This window comes from Neophocaena asiaeorientalis, unplaced genomic scaffold (genome assembly GCF_003031525.2).
Source record: "Neophocaena asiaeorientalis asiaeorientalis breed wild unplaced genomic scaffold, Neophocaena_asiaeorientalis_V1.1 scaffold225, whole genome shotgun sequence".
NCBI classification, from domain to species: Eukaryota; Metazoa; Chordata; class Mammalia; order Artiodactyla; family Phocoenidae; genus Neophocaena; species Neophocaena asiaeorientalis.
The window spans coordinates 8,272,392-8,291,271 of record NW_020172364.1 but is presented as its reverse complement, the minus strand read 5'-3'; the positions used below and the strand labels follow the sequence as shown (position 1 = coordinate 8,291,271).

At 40.4% G+C, this 18,880-nt stretch overlaps 1 protein-coding gene across 4 annotated transcripts in view; it reads right to left on the bottom strand.

The window, feature by feature from the left end:
* Window positions 1-622: 622 nt before the first annotated feature.
* Window positions 623-18,880, bottom strand: part of TP63 (tumor protein p63) — a 218,819-nt gene continuing 200,561 nt past the window's right edge. The window contains exons 11-14 of one of the 4 annotated variants that reach the window (XM_024768730.1): window positions 10,431-10,588; window positions 8,267-8,411; window positions 6,863-6,956; window positions 623-3,560 (exon numbers count right to left, since the gene is read on the bottom strand). In XM_024768730.1, the coding sequence (XP_024624498.1) occupies window positions 3,264-3,560; window positions 6,863-6,956; window positions 8,267-8,411; window positions 10,431-10,588 (694 nt within the window). In that variant the 3' untranslated portion in view covers window positions 623-3,263. Of the gene's footprint in view, window positions 3,561-6,862; window positions 6,957-8,266; window positions 8,412-10,430; window positions 10,589-14,603; window positions 15,986-18,880 lie in introns of those variants that run through there. The other 3 variants (XM_024768739.1, XM_024768748.1, XM_024768756.1) reach the window with 3 other exon arrangements.

Genomic DNA, 18,880 nt, shown 5'->3' with positions numbered 1-18,880 from the left:
CTGAATCAATATATATAATTGAAAGGTGATATTTAACACTGAGTTTAACGGGGAACATGCCATAGCCCACCATCTGCAGTGCTGTTCCCACATAAAATCAGGGTGATCTGCATTCCAGCCTGCAGTCCTGAGGAGGTCATTGCTGAGTTCCATGGGAAGGTCATTAAATTAGACATTAGGAATATCTGCAGTCTAGTCCCTGTTCCAAAGCACACTCATTCTGACCTCAATCAAATAACATATTAAATCTGCGAGTATCTTGTGTACCAAATGAGGTGAATATTCCTGGTCTTTAGATTGGCTAAAATAAGAAAATAATGATACTTTGTTTCAGGATTAGAAGTATCAATATTTGAATCTCTCTAATGTTTCTTTCAGTATTTTTTCCTCTACCTCAGTAAAAATAAGGCCAAAGGATAGACAGGCAGGCAGACAGACAAACACACACACACACCCAACACCATTTCTCAATGCATTTTTATTGATTTTTAAATTTTATTGCATGTCCTGGCAAACATAAGTGGCTTGTGGATTTGCCTCTGGCTCACCAAAAGCCCATTACCCAAAATACCAAAAGACAAGCAACTGAAGCTTAAAAAAAAAAAAAAAAGCATATAAAACATTTGGCATTGACTTAATTTTTTACAATTATAAAAATAATAAAAAAATGCAACCTTTTAACATTCAACATCCTGCATACTATACTTTAGGGGAATATCAAGAAAACAAAAGGTAAGTGGATTTAATGAAGTAAGTTCTAGTCTCCATTTCCATTTCTAATCAACTCCAAACAAAAATCTATCCATTCTTCAGCTAACTGTGCTGAACTGAGGCCACAAGAACTCCATTAAGCCCATGCCCCCTCTGTCTGTCTTAATATTCTTTCGCCCCTCACGCTAGCTACTCATACACTCAAAAAACGTAAGTCGCCACCAGGATGTGAGGCCAGTAGTTGTGCCTCACTTTGGCTCATGCCAAACCCATGATATACAGTGAAGGAATTTCTGAGTCCTTAGTGCCACCTGAAGAGTGCTGAAATAGCTCAGAGGATGTCCTAGGTTTATTCAAACACTCCTGATAGCCCAGGAAGCCATTTGCCCTCCTAGCATTGCCAAGGCATGGCTTTCATTCTTCCCGTTAATAGGTTTTCAAACCTGCATGCTTGTTCCACGTATTAACAGTGCTTATTACCATTTATGCAAAATAAAACTTTGAAATCAAGGACTCACTCTCTTTAACATACAAAACTAAAAAATAAAAAACAAAAACAATTTTTCCCTTCCCCCCATCTTACAGTAATGGCATTTTAAAATTTGACATTGTAGTCTTACTAAATGGTGTTTCCAGGAAAATACAAAAACAATAATAATAACAAAAAAAATTTCAACTCTGGTTCTGGAAAACCCGGTATCCCAAGAAGAAAAAGACAGTGAAACACAAAGTATGCATGTTCACACGCAAAACATATATACAGTTTTCAGATGAAACTCATATATATTTTTAAGCCACATTAGTCCTTTTGCACTTTAAAATAAAAACGGAAGCTTATGTGCAATGATAGCCCTTTACCAGAAGGCACGGCAGGCTTTTAGAGCTCATTAGCATATATACAAAATACTTGTTTTATAGTTTGAAAAAAAGTATTTGCTACAAAGTATGTTTCTAAAAGATGTACAGCAATATCTCCATTTACACGTTTTTTCAAAGTCTGAAGACAACTCTTCGCTTATGTGGTTCAGGCAACATCTCCAATGGAAGGCTCATCCTCTGATCTGTCAGGACATTTTTATGTGTATGCACAGTCCAAAAGACAGATGGACGGGAAACTGGGTTCTCAAAGTTACTTTCCAACAAAGTGAAACTATTATTGTTCAAAAAGAAAAGTGATATGGTGATACAACTGATGCTTTAGGAAAACTGATCTCATAATTTTATATTTTCCAAATCGCTGCTCCTATTTTAAACCTTGAAGAGAGAGAGATCAACAAGCCTCTATATGCAGAATTTTGTAGAACATGAGGGTCATCAGAAGAAACATTTACCAAATAATACTATTTATGTTTCAAAAAGACCTCCAAGGATTTCAATTCATGGCTCACTGAGATCTCTTACTGTTTAGTGGAGATTCAATAACACTGTACGATTCCTGTTTTTCCTGGATATTCTTAATAGACACTAAAGCTTTATTGCAAGAACTAGACAGATGGCGTTCATCCCAATCAAATCAACCTTAATTCTAACAAGGGGAGCAAATGTGTAATTGAGTTAATCAATCTAGTAGTGAAATTTGGTTTACAGGCATTTGTAAATGCAGCTAATGCTTTGCCAATAAATACTGAGAGTTAAGGTGTCTGGCATTAAATATGAGGAGATTGCTGAAATACCCAGACACGTGATACCAGGTGTTATTTAACTGGCTTCCATGACTTTTTAGGAATTTCAGCCATGATTCACATTCCCCAATCCCAACCAGAAGCAAAACAGAATATTTCCTTTCCTATGGTGAGTGATAGTGTGAACATGAACTTTTTCTTGTACTTGAACTAAATCACCCCACAGGCAACCACTATCAGTAGTAGGGATATCAGTAACATAAAATATACCAACATAGAGAATCGTGTACATATGTATGCAGTCTCACCCATGTAATAACAAGCAGATCTAACCAAAGGTTTGATGTGGCATGTGTTTAGCATCAAAAGAACTGAAGGCACCTACATGTTACTGTCACTCACATGTCCTATCAAGATCTAGATACCTATTACCATACATGGCTCTAACGCATTTATATGGAATCTAAAAAAAAAAAAAAAAAAAAAAAGGCAATAAGTGCAACTCAATTTTTTTCCTTTAAATTACATTTTAGACAATACTCAATGCCCCCCACCCAAAAATATATACTGTATATTTATATATTTATATATATAGTCTTAGACTATAAGGGTGAAAATGCTTTATAAAAGTCAAGGAGAGACCTCTGCAGCTTAAGGAGACACCCACTGCTTTTTTGCTCACTTCTACCTAGCCATGACAATTTCAGTCCTGCAAGCAAGAGATCTGAAGGCTTAAAGCCAGAATCAGACTCAGATGCCAGGTTGTACATTAGGTAAAATGTAGCCTCTTCCTTCTCCTTCCTTTAAGAAACCTGACTGAAAAGAGGAAGGAGAGGAGCTAGGAAGAATGCTTGGCTGGTCAAACAGTGGTGCCTTGTAGTGGGGTTAGCGGGTGGGAAGACAGAAAGAGCTCGAACCGCAACGCTCATCTCACTCCCCCTCCTCTTTGATGCGCTGCTGCTTGTTGCGACGAGCATCCATGTCAAAGTTGAAGTCATTCCACTCATCGCGGGGTGGGAAGGAGATGGTCTGGCGGAGGGTGAAGCGCACAGCGTCAATTACACGCTCGCCCCGGGTCTCACTGGAGCCCACACTGACTGTGGAGGCACCACTTGGGGTCCGCAGGAGGTGGGGAGGGGACGAGAAGTCGTGGAGCTGCCGGTGGTCCAGGATGCCTTTCCAGATGGCATGTCGGAATTGCTCAGGGATTTTTAGACTTGCCAAATCCTGTGCAACAGGGAAGCAAATCAGGAAGAATTAAGACAAAGAGGCAAACTGACATTTAGTCCACACCATTCTGTCATTCCCCAATGCTTGGCTTTAACTGACCTGCATTTACTGAACTCTAAATTGGAAAATAAAATTAGCTCTTTATTAATCTTTGGCATATATGTAACCAAGCACAGATATACAGGCTTGAGGTGCCATCTCTTCTTGTAGGTAGCATTTTACTTATTCTCTATTGGTCTCAGTTTCTTCAGTGGTAAAACAGAGGTAATATTTAGATCAGAGAACACAAATCCCCAAACAAAAACATCAGATAAAGGAAACTTCCAACTCTCAAATCTACCTCGCTCTAATCACTGGAAGAAAGATATTAATGGAATGCCACCACTTCTCAAATGAGGAGATGGGAACAAAAGATTGCCAACAGATATTGAACACTTTCGACATGCCAGAGGTTGAACTAATTATTTTTTATTCATGATCTCATTTAATGCTAAGATTAGTGGTAGATACTATTCCACCTATTTTATAGACAGAAAAGACAGAAAAGCTGAAGGTCAGAGAGGCTGATAATTCTAAAGTTACACAATTAAGTGAATGAACTGTGGATTCAGGACTGCCTCTGAGACTAAAACTGCCCTAATGGCCAAAAGGTCTCTTGGTGTTTGGATAAATCAGGGTATCAAAATACAGAGTACGTGTCCATGTTCTGTGGTTGGGGGTAGAAGGCATTACAAAGATGGTTGATCTTAACTAACTGTGGTAGCATCTCTGTTTACGTGCACTAGCTCCTCGTTAGCTTGTTTTAGTGTTGGCTCGCGTTTTTTATGGAGCAGTATGGTAGGTAGAAAGAACATTGTGCCACTCACTGGCTCTAGACCTTCATTAAGTCACTTATTTTCTACTGGCCTCAGTTTCCCCCTTGGTAAAATGGGATACAATTCCTTTTTAGGTCAACACATACTGTGGACTCATATGCAGCTGTGGATATGAAAGTATTTTGCAAATTATAAAGCACACTATGTAAATCTTAATCATCTGAATTATTACTATGTTATACCATGATTAACCCATCCTTGCATCTTAGAGGGAATACTTATAACAACTCCAAAATTTAACCATATTCCTTTTCCAGGGAGGTATGTGAAGTAACTGAGACTGGTGTTGAGAGACAAGAAGAAAAGGAGGTGTCTACTTGCAGTGATAAGCAGGAAGAAGCTGAAGTGAGGATGCGGAAACTAGATAGCCTCCCAATATTTCCTAATTTGGAAATGTGCAGTGTGGGTAGTCCAATTCCATGTGCAGTGCGGGTAGTCCAATTTGTACATACAGTACAAATGGGGCAGAAAGCCTCCCACGGCCCGATCCCTTAGCTATTGCACTTGCTCTCAGCAGGGTCTGGCAGCCAAGCCACCAGGGGCATGAATGACTAAGAAGCCAAGGAAACAAGAAATAAATGGACAATGTTTCCACACTAGTCTAATATAAAATAGATAACTAACAAGAACCTACTGTATAGCACAGGGAGCTCTACTCAATACTCTGTAGTGGCCTATATGGGAAAAGAATAAAAAAAAAAGAGTGGATATATGTATATGTAAAACTGGTTCACTTTTGTTGTATACCCAAAACTAACACAACAGTGTAAATCAACTATACTCCAATAAAAATTTTTTAAAATAGTATACAGTATAAAGAAGTTATTCCACAAATAGATAAGTGAGCATAGCTCTTTACGCTTCTGAAACTCCCAGTAAGTCCAAAACTCTCTGTACACTAGGCTCCATTAATCTGCATTACTCTCTGGATAGATTTTAACTTATACTGACAGGTGAGAAAGCTGTGGCCCAGAGCCTGGCCCAGGACCTAGCCAACACCAGCAGAGACAGATTTGTGGAGGGCATCAGCAGATCCTAGCAGCCAAAGGGGCACCCTGACGTACTCTCCAGTGGGGACGGTGAGCCAGTTGAAGGTAAAACTTTAAAACTATAGGGAAGGGACAAATTTCCTGTTCCATCATGTAAGGCTCTCAGACACAGGGCAACACACTGTCTTGTGTCAAACTGCCTTCAATGGATGGACATCATTGTAAAGTTCTCTGAAACCTGTCGGAACGTACTCCTAAAGCTTTCTGTATAGCTTTTACTTATAATTTCTTCCCTCAGGGAGCAGCAGCCAGGGGTGATTGAGGGAGCAGAGAGGGGCGGGCATAGGGGCAGCACAGCACATACTTGTCACCAGAGGGCAGAGGTGTTCTCACGCTTGCAGGGACATCTCTAGCATCGGTGCTCAAGGGGGGGTGGGGGGCAAAAAGAGGTCCCAACTACAGAAGCGGCAGCAGAGACAGAGAACATCTTCTTCCACCAGCCCAAAGGGCCCTCTGGAAGCTAGAAAGGAGGATAGTGAACCCCAAAGACAGCAGCATAAAGAGCAGCCTGGGAGGAAAACCAGATTGTTGTAAACCAGAAAATGAGCTCCCACCCACGTGAACAGTAGTTCAAGAAGTGCTGTAGGAAGCAAGAAAATGTCCCCCCCTATCCAGCTTGCTTCCAAGACTATCAGAGCCAGAAGGCAATGATTTTGAACCTGATTGGATTAACTGAGGCCCAGAGAAGCAAAGTGATAACCCCAAGTTCTCATTACCACTAAGAAGTATAGTTGGGACTCGAACCCATGACCAGTGATCTTTCCCAGTGATCAGGGATGGCTGGGCCCTATTCTGGTAGAACTGACCATGAATGAACATATGGCTCTAATCGAGAGGCACAGCTCAATCCTCTGTGACATCCTATTTTAAAGAAAGGCAGAAAAGGCCAATCAACAGAGTTAAAGACTGGAAGCTTACATCTCAGGGTTCTATTCCTGGTTCTGTCATCAACCCATCATGGCAAATGACCATACTGTCATCTCTCCATGTTTTAAAGTGAGAATAACATCACCTGATTCCTGCTATCCTCCCTGGGGTCTGACGCCAATTAATGAGAACAACCAAAAAGTGCTCTGAGTTCTTTAGAGATCATACATTCCTTGAAGGTGGGAATCAGATCTCACTCCCACTCTGCATATAGTATGCACACAACAGACAGCTGCTGACTGATCAGAGAAGCTGAGGACCACTGATCCTGAGCATCTCACATGTAGAGGCAGAGGCCTGGGAATCTTTCTAATATGGTATGGGTCCCAGCAAAACTGAGGACCGGGGGTAGGACAAAAAACAGAGGGGATTCAACTACAAGGTGAATGTCACCAGAGGGAGGAACTTAAGGAATAAAACTCAAGAGAAAAGTCTAACGGTTACTTACATCCATGGAGTAATGCTCAATCTGATAGATGGTGGTCAGCCCCTGGGTCGTGAAATAGTCCAGACATGATGAACAGCCCAACCTCGCTAAGAAACTGCAGAGGGAGGAGGGAAGAGGAAGGAGGAAACAGAAAAAGAAAGTTCACCCCAACTGCATTGGCAAGATAAAGGAAAACCCAACATTTTGCCCTGGGATGCCCTACATAAGAGATTAGGGGCAGATAAAATATATGTGGGGCCTTGGATTGGAGGTCTGGGGATGATTAGGGACACGAACTTTAGGTCTATAAAATTAAAATCAACTGTTTAAAGATGCCTGCAGAGCAGAGATTTTCAAATGGTGACTGGTGGAATTCTAGGGATTCCATATCAGTGTCTTAGGAGCCATTGCAGGGGGTGAAAGGAAGGAGTCCAGTGCTCAGGTTTCCAGCCCTCTTGCCTCCTAGCTCTTCACTTCAAAAAGAGCACCTCTCCTTCAATTGTTTATATCTGGGGTTTCTGAGAATGGTTTATGTGGCTAAGAAAAAACTGTAGGCCACTCTACTGTGAAGTCGTTCATGCTTTTTGCTTGGTGTCCTCATCAAAACACAGACCCACTCCTTTACGGCTCTGGTCTCAGATCGGTGATGCCACCACCGTCACAGAGACGGATGCTGGATGATGAGCCATGCACTTTGCCATCTCTCTGACACTGCTAGCACTGTTGCATCCATCACATGGGAACCAACACATATTATTCCAGCAGCCAAATGAAAAAATCATTCTGCACACGAAGCAGGGCACTAGGCATGAGATTTGGGCACCGATGCTTGCCTCTGTTGGAAAGAGAATTTTCCAGACTTCATGCCTCTCTTTCTTCTGGCTATCTGAACTCCCTTTCCTGGAATGTCCCCAGTTCCCATACGACAAAGCAAAAGAGGCCATCAGGTTCTTGAAAGTCCCTGCCATTTTTACTAACATTCAAACTTTTTTATGGACATCCAACTCCAAAATAATGATCCCATGGTGGCTGAGAGCTATGAGGCCTAGAGAGCAGGAAAGGGAGCGAGATAGCAAGTTGAGTGCCCATTTGGGAACCCCAGCCCTGAGCACCAATTTGAAGGCCACAGCTTACTGTAAAAATGTGATGGAGGAGGGGGGGGAGTAAGTGAAGATGGGGGAATCAGGCATGAAAAATGATATGCCTATCAACTCACATTTTCACTTTTTCCCATGCTGATCGTTGTGGTTTACTTTGATTAAACGCTGCTGATGACTCCATAGATCAGAGATAACAGTGGCTGAACTCCCACCACTGGGCTGCTTTGCTTTCTTTCCAACTGTGCTATTAACTTTGACGGTGTCCACCCTCCACCACCCAGAGATGCTTAGGACAGGCCCCCAGGGGCACATGCTGTGGACTCACCTGACAAGGCTGCAATCTGTGGGGTACGGAGGTGGGGGGGTGCAGTGGGAGGTGGATGGCATGGAGAGAGGGGGTGGGAGAGCCTGGGTGGGGCTGAGTCCATTCATGTCTCCAGCCATTGGCATGTGGGTGCCCATCATAGGAACTGAAGAGAAGCAGGAGGAACAGAGAGGGTTACTGCCGTCATCACATACCAGCATCCCAGTGGTCCATCTCGCCTGGCTTAATGTTACCAAGGGCCTAATCTACCAGCCTTCCTTTTCAGTCTTATCTCTCACTACACCCCTTTAAGCACCCTACATCTCACTGAACAGAATAGTCGCCAAACTCCAAACTAATTACCTACTTCTTGACCTCCGTACATTCTCTTAGGACGACCTCTTCCCACTTTGTTCTCTACTTCTAATGCTCTGTCCCAATTGCTTGCTGCTCCTGGTGTTAATACAGTCCTTCTTGTATTTGTCTTCACGGGTTATGTTTCTGTCTCCCTCACTAGGCTAGTCTCCTGAAGCATGGAGATTAGACCTTATGCACGTCTGGGTCCCCACAGACCCGAGCACAGTGCCTGGCACAGAGCAGATGCTCAGAAAACTTAAGTGAACAAACCTTTGAATGAGAGAGGGACCTTTGGAATATTGGTTTGGGAATGGGAGGATTTATCGCAATATTTGTAGGGAACCAAATGCCTCATAAGGAAGGATGCAATGAAAGACCCCAGCTCTTTTTTCTGGTCCATTTCAGGATTATATTTGGGAACACCACCAACTTGGATTGGTTTCTTACTAAACCATAAACTGTAAACATTCACTTATAGAGAAGAAAAGCTCAATACCAATAATATTTATGAAACAAATTTTGTCTTCAGAGGAAAATTATGAAGCATAAGTAAGAAAAAGTAAGTAAACTGTAACACAAATGTGAAGGATCATTACCACTACCACTATTTTGTCATCTCAAAAAAAAGCTGAGGACTCTAAGACGTCACCAGAAAGAAAGCAAAAAAATAAATGGTTCCTTTTCCTTTTACTCTCAAAGCAGCAGACCTGCCAAAGGGTCAGGTTTAGAGTCTTAGGATGTATTTGTCACTAGTGAGAGAGCAGTCTGGCTCTAATGTCTTCGTTGTCATACCAGGTAACCAAACCTTATATATCTCTTATCTCATTAAAATCTAAACATGTGCTATCAGAACCAGAAAGAGTCATAATCTTAGCCTCCCTTAACTTCTTTAAGAAAACCCAGTCTCTTCAAGGCAACAGTGAAATGCAAGTTTAAAGCCTTGATCAAAATAATGAACGATTTCTAGGACAAGACTGAGGCACTGTTTTATGAGGGTGATTATAGGATACATGGACAGTATTTAGGCTTTTGCATCCCTTCTGCATTTTTACCATCTTTTTTTCCTTTCAAGTTTGGGTATCCACTCTGCTAGGTTAAGTTCTAGTGGACAAGCTAATTATATTTACAGAAAAGCTATGCACCACTCATCATCCATGTTGAGGCCCGATTCTCACATTGTCTCTTACAGTTATACTTAGTTTATATGAGGAATCTGTGTGTGAATAAATAAAAGGGAGACTCCCTTCCCTATGTCAATTCCTTAATAACTGTGTATAGGATGGAATAGATGAGTTGAGAAGCCCAAAAGTGTAGGGCCACAGACGCATACACTTGTTAACTGTGCAGAGTGATAATTGTATGAATGGAAAACTGAGCGTTAGAGCAGAGAGGTGACTCGTCCAGAGTTATGCAGCTAATGCTACTATAGAGTCCAGACTACGATCTATTTCTCTAGATTCTAAGTCCACCACACTATGCTACTTCCCACAAGTTGGACATATTTCCTTTTGACTATCTCAAAGAATGTAGAAGGTGGGTCCCCATCCAGGTTGGTAGGAAGTGGACTGTTCTTTTTCACAGAGATCCTTATCCCTACTAAAGGAACAGCCTTCTCTGTCTCTACCAGTGTGCTTTGTAATGAACCATACATCTTAAAAGTGAGAAAAAGTTCACCGTGAGGAATTTAAGCTACTCAACTTTGATCTGTCCTGTCTACTGGGCCTCTCACGTAGCTTCAGAGCAAGCCTTCCCCCCATCCCAGAGCAAAGTCTTCCCCTACACTAGCCCTATCGGTCCTCCGGCTGCAGCTAAAGGGAGATGCTCTTACTGTTGGCTCCCATGCCATCGGGAATGGTGGTGGGAGTGAGGGTGTTGCGCTGCTGAGGGTTGATAAGCTGGCTCACGGAAGGCAGCTTGTTCATGCTGTTCATTTTGTTCAGAGGTGGGGAGCTGTTACCGTAGGAAGACTGAGACTGCATCGAGGTCCTGGGAACACAAACACGGGAAGGATGGTGAGCACAGGACGCTGAAGAGTGGGGACTGGTCATTTCCAACAGGTCTCATATTAAAACATAGCCTTAACTGTACACTTGCAAAAATATTCCTCCAGAACAATGACAGGGACTTATGTGTGCTTCTATCTGAGAATCTCTCCTACCTTGGCAGGGATCACAAGGCTATCATCAAATCGTGTGTTTCCTACATGAGTAGAGGACAAAGCTGAATATCTTCCTAAAGCATCTCCTTTGTGAGACGGGAAATCATTGCATCTTCTTTTTCCCTCTAGTGTTTTCTCCATCCCTTTCAATGTGAACATCAATAAGGGAAAAGAACTGAGTGAAGACCCAAAGGCTTATGAAAGACACGGAGACGCCATGCTGAACTGCAGCTGAGGTGTCTCACCTATAGCTTCCTAGGCCATTTGGGCATATGCAGAAAATAACCACAAAGCCAGTCAAACAGGGCATTTGGTAGCACAACCTGCCATCATGCAGAGGCCTCAACACGGAAACACGCTTTCTCAGCTTAGCTGTTCATGGGCCATGAGGGAACCCATCGGAATGTCAACAGCCTCTCTACACAAGGGGAACCCAGGAGTCCAAACAACCGTTCTGTTAAGTTTCCACAAGTCTCTTGAGAGACAAAGAAAAAGAACAAACAGTTTTCCATTCGGCATTACTTCAGTTTGTAAATTTACTAGAATTGGTTTGCCATACTATGTATTATATTACATACAACGTTCCCTATTCAACTGCCATGCCTGGCTTTTCCCTTGAATATAGAACTAGTGATATCTACTAGAATCGGGGAAGGATACAGAGTCAGATAAACAACGTTTAAGTCTCCCTCCAGCATATGTTAGAAAGCTATAGGTCCCTGTGCAAGCCAGTAAATATCCCTCATCAGAAAACTAAAATATATAAAAACTTAAAATATATACACTTACTGCATGAGTTAGATGCTAGAGGTGGGAAAACTAATAAGAAATGGTCCCATCTCGGAGAAGCTCATAGAGTAGTGGATACATTGGGATAACAATCCAACCTACCTTGTAGGGCTATGGTGAGAACCAAATGGATAAGATGGGGAAGAACTATACACACTGTCGGGCATTTACAGTGAGTCATTATTGTGACCAGAGAATGAAGATTGGGCTGAGCATGTAAAGGGGGAAAACCTCCCCGTTTACACTCCTCAAATAAAATGTATTATTTTGTTCCTATTTGTCTCCTCCCTGCTGCAGCCATATTTTTATTAGAGAAGAGAAGAAAAATGTTTCTTTGAGTTTTATTTGCTTGTGTGTGTATGTGTATCAGACTTAGGAGGCTCTGTAAATGAATCCAAGTTCCAAACAAACATGGTATAATAATGTTTGAAAAAATAACAAGTGGCTCTAACACCTGAGTGCTACAGTCGTGCTAGGCTTGGACTTCAAAGCTGCTGCTCTGCATTCTCCATAATTACACAAAACAGGGGAGGCTCCATTCCATATCACTCAAGAGCCACAGCATTCAAACAATATGCTATATTTGCATAAAAGAACATGACAATTAATGAGCAATTGACAATTCAGCTGCATTTTAGAATCACTGTCTTAAAGTAGGAGGGTATTGATTTCTCACTTTAGCCCTTCTCAAGAAGACAGGTTTAGATCCATGTTGTAGAAATGGGTGTTTATATAATAAACTCTCCCAACTGTTAGATTCTTCAGGTTACCAAGCTCTCCTTTACCCATTTTCCAAATGAGTCTCACATCTCGTGGAGGAGGACATGGGATGGCAGGGTAGGGATGGGCAGAAATGATTATGCCTGTTGTACAGATGGGTAAATATAAGACTCTGAGAAAAAATGTGCCTAAGTTACACATTGTTAAATGATGGGCTGAGAGGTCTCTTGGCTCCTAGTCCAAGAGTTTTTCCTTTCGTTCTGTGACACCTTCCCAGAAGTAAGACAGTGGAGTGCAGTAGGTTACATCAAGAAGTGGGTGAAGTAGTAAGAGGAAATAGGAGACCAAGATGGAACAGGGAGCAAGGGATATAGTAAAGGGAGACCCAGCTATCCTCAAACCCACTCCATCCCTGTGTAGAAGCCTTGCATAAGAGTCAGCACATTTGAATACACCTAGGAACCTCTGTAAGTCCATATCAAAGTGCAAGAATGTTCAGGGCAAGGTGATCAAAAGAAGCTTTGCTAGGTGCTTCTTCCTCTACCTTTGCCCACCACAAAGTAACAAAGATGCCAGGTTACCCAGACTCCAGAGGCAGGTTGGTCCTCTGTAACCTAAACAAATGTCTACATATCTCTCCCATCCTCGCAAATCAGTCAAATGTACAGCAAGAGCTAATGGAAGTGTTGCTTGAACCATTAATGCCCACCACTAGGAAAGTAAAAATGTATTTAAGAGCTATGAATTTTCCCTGGACCCTCAATTATAGTGAATGCCTTCTTCCAAATCCTGTTACAATTCCTTTCTCCTGTTTTTGGTGGTCTTTATTTTTGACCATTTTATTAGTTCATTTATTTTAAGCCACTTAAATTATTGCTGAGGAAGGTAGGTCACAAACCATAGACAAACAAAGAAGGAACATAAATTTTGGAGCCAATCAAAATATTAGAGTTCACATTCTCAATCTGACACAAATCAATTAAATGACTTTGGGTATCACATAGGTCTCTGGAGTCTCATTTACTTAATCTGTAGAACAGGCATTACACTCACTCCAGAAGACTTGCTGTGAAGATTAAATGAGATTATGTAAGTGCCCTGGACATTGTCCTACAATTTGTCCTAGAATTTGTCCTAGAATTCCACCAAAGGATTCCTTCTTTGGCCTTAAATCTTCCATTGCTAATGAAAAAGCAACTCTCTAGTGGAATTTGGCAATACATCGGGGTGAATCTGTTTTACCAAACCACTTTTGCATGGCGGGATCCGAGAAGGGAAAGGGATATTGGGGGTAGAGCAAAACACCGTGGATATGGGGCAGGTCAGAAAAAGGGAAGACATGAACATGAGAACAGGAATTGTTCCTCCTCGAAATTTTGCCCAGTACCTCCCCACATGTAACTTTTCTCTCTAGCTGAGGAATCTCGCTTCTAAAGAGGAAAGGTAGCCTTTATTCTCCAGCTAGATCAACTGTAATTATAAAATATTTTCTATCAGTTCAAATGTATGCATTTATATAAACATCACTATAAACACATTAAAAACGTCCATAAAAATAGGGTGAAAGGGAAAAAAAAACTTCCAGAAGGAAAAACAAACATTAAAAAATTAAACATACTCACTAACCCTTTAAGGAATTTGTGCATTCCTTAAAAGGGATTAGAAAGTTTTTAGATTAATTGAAAACAGTGCCAATGTAACAGGATCATCTGATTTTACTATTACACTTTTATCTAAAACATAAACATGTTTTTTCTTAAGTATTTTTCTTGTTTTCCTTAAGTATTTTTCTAAGTGACTATATTAGTTTTATTAAGAACGGTGGTTTATGAAGTTTTTAAAACTTGTTACTCAAAGATCAGAACATATTGTAATTTTTTTAAAAACCTATGCACAACAGGTTCCACTACAGATTTCTGGATATTTCCTAACACCATTGTCACAGAAGCCAATTTATTTAATAAACTGGAATTTGATTTAAATTTCTTCTAGTGAACTTGGCAACTGAAGATATAACTCAAGGCTTATTCAGAGATGTGAACAAATGACGCTATAGTGCCTAGCTCTTTACGATGAAATTAAACATGCACAGGGCTAAAATAAATTTTCAAGTTAGCATGGGCATTGAAATTTACTTTTAAGACTGATGACCTTGATACAGAGTAACTTAAATAAAAACACCAACTATGACAATAGTGTAGACAGAACCAAAGTGACCTATTCTTCTTGTTCTTTAGACTTACACATGGTACTTCAAGCACTTAAATGAAAATATTCTAGCATTTAAGGAATTTCAAAAAGCAAAAGAGACAGAAAAGAAAAACTGCGAGATAAACCAAGATGCAAAAGTTTATTGAAAATTAAAATCACACATCCATAAAGCAACAGCCTCAATAACAAGAAATCATTGCTGTGGTGACAAAGAATAAAGAGCTGGTGACCTGGTGTGGGGAGCAGATTTTTTAAGTCTTTATACTATTATTTTAAAATATGATTTAAAATGGAAATAGATTCTCTAAAGTCTTTGAACCAAAAAAGAAAAATTATCTACTCTTCCTGTCTTTAATTTTTAGGCCAGGAGTGTTGATTTAAAAACGTGTCCGCTTGGACATCACTTAAACAAAGCATAAGTGTCCTGGACACAGCAATTTGAACAGTGTCAGTGATATGGCTGATTTTATGGAGCTCCAATCAAAGGGGTTAATTATAGATTTGGTGAGAGGACTTTGAATTCCATGGTGGACACGGAAGAATGATATATGACTGCCTGAAAGAATATTACTGGGGTAGTTTTACCCTCCTCTTAAAATGACAAAAGAGGTTTACCTGCCTTGGGGTCCAAACACAAATTTTGGAGGGTTTCCAAAAGCAAGGAAGACTATCACATCAGATGCTGACATGGGGTGGCAGTGGCAGGACCTGACACAGAATTAGTGAACTTTCTACTACATATGAGGGGAGGATACTGGTAATGCAAGTTCTCAAAAAGAAGAAAAAATCATTCCCCGCAGTGGCTACTCATGGTAGTTATTACCTCTCTGCCCAGCAGTACATTTGACACCTTAGCTTGTTACTATTTGCAGTATCATTGCATGACCAGCATTAAAAGGGCCTGAGTCTCTCAGTCACCTACAGTTCACTTCTGCCTAGACAATAACAACCTTTTTTTCTCCTTTTCTTAAAAAGACATCTTAAGTTTGAGACCTGCTCAAAAGCTTCTTCATGAGTTTGAGAAACACAACAGAAGGTAACAGAAAAGGGTTCCAATAAACATCGTAATGCCCCTCTTCCCAACCTGAGCTCCTCCCTCCCAAGAAACAACACAAAAGCTCACAGACAGACACATCAGGGGTTCCTGATGGACCAATGCTAGATCTAAGGATACAGAATCTGCAGAAAATGTCCTTTCTTGTACAGTTTTGAGTCCCTTCAAAGATTTTCTTACTAGTGGCTGTGTGCCTTTGAGCAGTTGGGTCTCTGAGCCAAAGTATCTTCAAGTCCTGGCTACGAGGGCTTGATACACACACACACACACACACACATACACACACACACACGGAAACACAACAAACACATACGCTCAAAATACAGAGATGGGGCTCTATGGGTACACTGATCGGTTTGGGGGGCTGGAATGTCTAAAGAAGACGTCAGATTGCCTCGGGCTTTCTCTCCGGGGCTCCACAAGCTCATTCCTGAAGCAGGCTGAAAGGAGACTGCAGAGAGGAACCAGAGAAAAGAAAAGATGAAGGCTTAGGACTTCATATATTCAAATCAACTGAATACAGAAACACATCCTTCTACCTTCATGATCATAGTATAGTCAGAGCAGAATGCCGCACGGCTATTTTTGTTCCTTCCTCTTTACCTTCCTTTAAGATTACTCAGAGATGACTTCCCAAGACTTTTATGAAGAAGAAATGAGAGAAGGCAATGGTAGCTATCTAGAACTATTAGAATCACCTGTGGAACTTTAAAAAAAAATGCATTTTCCAGGATCCTTTCTGAGACCAGGCTGGGACCCAGGCATACATACACTTTTAAGAAGTTCCACAGGTTACTTAGGTGAGGACTACTGAGACAAGGTAGGTCAAGATGCTCAATATGGTGCTTGTCATATTGGACTCAATTAATTGCAAAAAGGAATGCAGAGACAAGAAGTAACTTCAATCTTTTGTAAAATGTCATCTTCCCAATTATGATACGTCATTACTGTTCCTGTCTAGCTTAACTCTGAAGTATGAAGAAATATGATCTTATCAGTCTGGGGGCTGTGTCATCATGCCTTTGTAAAGAACTACTAATGAGCATTTTGCATGTGCCCAGATTGTGATGGATAAATAGCCTAATACGTTCAGTCACAAACTTGGCCTAGAAATGCACATATCAAACTCACGAAAGCAACTTTTGCATAATGAAGAAATCAATTAGGACACAAGGATGCCAGGAACAAATCCTCTTATTTTCCTAAGGGTTGTGCAACCCCATGAACTGTTTGGGAATTACTGCCCGGATGGCTTTGGAATCACATTTGGTTACTCCTTGCAAAGGAACAAAGCAATTTTCACTTGTTCAGTGCTGAGATTTAGTAAGCCATCTCACCAGCAAGAATTGGGATCATCTTAAAGAAGATGCCAGAATACAAATTAGTAGGGAAGCAATTTATTACCAACTAAAGAACAATGGCTTCGACTTCTTGTGTGGATATTACATCTTGGGGCTTCTCTTGGACCAAGGATTGAATAAGACAACATGCAGAAATCATCCTTCACTTATGAAAAAAATGTCTGGACCAGAGAATTACACACTGAGACTAGAATTGAGACAAGTTCTGCAATGAGATGTGAGAAGTTAGAAAAGTGATTTAATCTATCTGAATTTAATTAATCTGAGGGTTTTTTTCCTGCATTGTCAATTCAGAGCTAATAAATCTCTGTCCTGACAACTTCCTAACATTTTCGTGAAGTTCTAAACTAACTGTGTAAACTGTAAAGGCTTGTGCGGTGCCACGACCTATAAGGTTGAACCCCATGAAACTGCCCATATTTACCTTTTTTTTAATCTACGAAACTGGCAATTTCAAACAAATATTCTGGAAGTGTGGAGAATTTCTAAGTCAGACTTAGAAATATGGTATTAGTCATATCTGTCAGTGAATGAGAGAAAGATTTGTGTCTTCTGCTTTCTTCTACATTGATAATTCTGAAAATATTACTTGCTTCCTTCTCAGATACATGAATCTGAGGAAGAATTATCAACATTCTTGAAGAAAATCGTAGCCAGATGAGCTTAAAGAAATAAGACTTTATGCTGAAACCACAAGGGTAAATACCAACTACCTGAAACAGGGACAGAAAAATGGGAATGAATGCTTGCTTTGTGTTTTCTTATGACTTTCTTAACTAATGAAGCAGCCCAGAATATTGTAAGGAGCTATGTCTTCCAGATCTGATTCTAGTCTCAGATTTATTATGAACTGGCTATGAAATCACAGGTGTAGTTCATTGGGCCTCAGTTTCCCCAGCTATAGCACAACGGGGCTAGAACTATAGTCTTGAAGATCCTGTTCTGCTCCAGTATTCTCTGACCTATATCATGGATACTAATAAGCTGCAATCATCAAGTGATCATAAAGGGGAAGGAAACACTAAGAGCTCCTCAGGATGTCATACATTTGTAGTAAAATCAAAGTACATCTATCCTGTAGAAACTTAAAAATAATTCTCCAGAGTTGGGCTAAGTAAAATTTTAACAAAGTAATGCTGCTCTCAGAGCAGATCTTACCCAAGAAGGAGGGTAAATTACAGAAGAAAAAAAATGAACGAGAGATAGTATTGGTCAAAAGTACACATGTCAAAAGATTGCTAAAAAGGCCTCAAGTGTCTGCTGCAAAACTGTCTTAAGAGTTAATGTCCCTTGAAAACATGATGGTAAGGAGTCTAGTGGCAAGAATGGGTCCAATTTGTCCTCTCACTAGATTCTAGCTCCTATGAACGGAACTCCCTATGTTTATTCCAATGTGAGCAAGTCAACTAAAATCAAATTTCCTTATAAATGGAATAAAGCCTACTTATAGCTATAACAACTCGATTCACAAAAACTCAGTGTAAGATTTATCCTCCAGAAAGCCTATGATCATGAAGGTAATTGTGAAGGAATTTTTGAATCAGGAAAACCATGCATAAATGAAATGCAAGCAGCGAGAAAACATATAGTGAGGAACTAACAGAAGCAATTAAACTGAAAATATTTTATTGCTACCTCCTACAGAGTGTATTCTCTTCCCATTAATTTTCACTCTACTATAAAGAAAAGCATGAACTTGATTCCTTACCAGCATAAAATATCGGTACTAAGTTTTTGCAAAGGAAATCACAGGCTATCATAGGCATTTTCCAAGCTGATGTATTCTTTTCAAATGATTGCCAGGAATTAGATTTCCAGTTTTCTTTGTCTAATCATTCGTGCTCTTTCTTGGAGCTTTGTATAAAAATAAAAGAGCTGAAAAAAACTAAGCTGAAGAATACAGCAACTGGAGAATTTATATAAATGTATATCAATCATTGGAGGGAGACCCATGTATATATAATGTAACAAAGACATAATTAGAC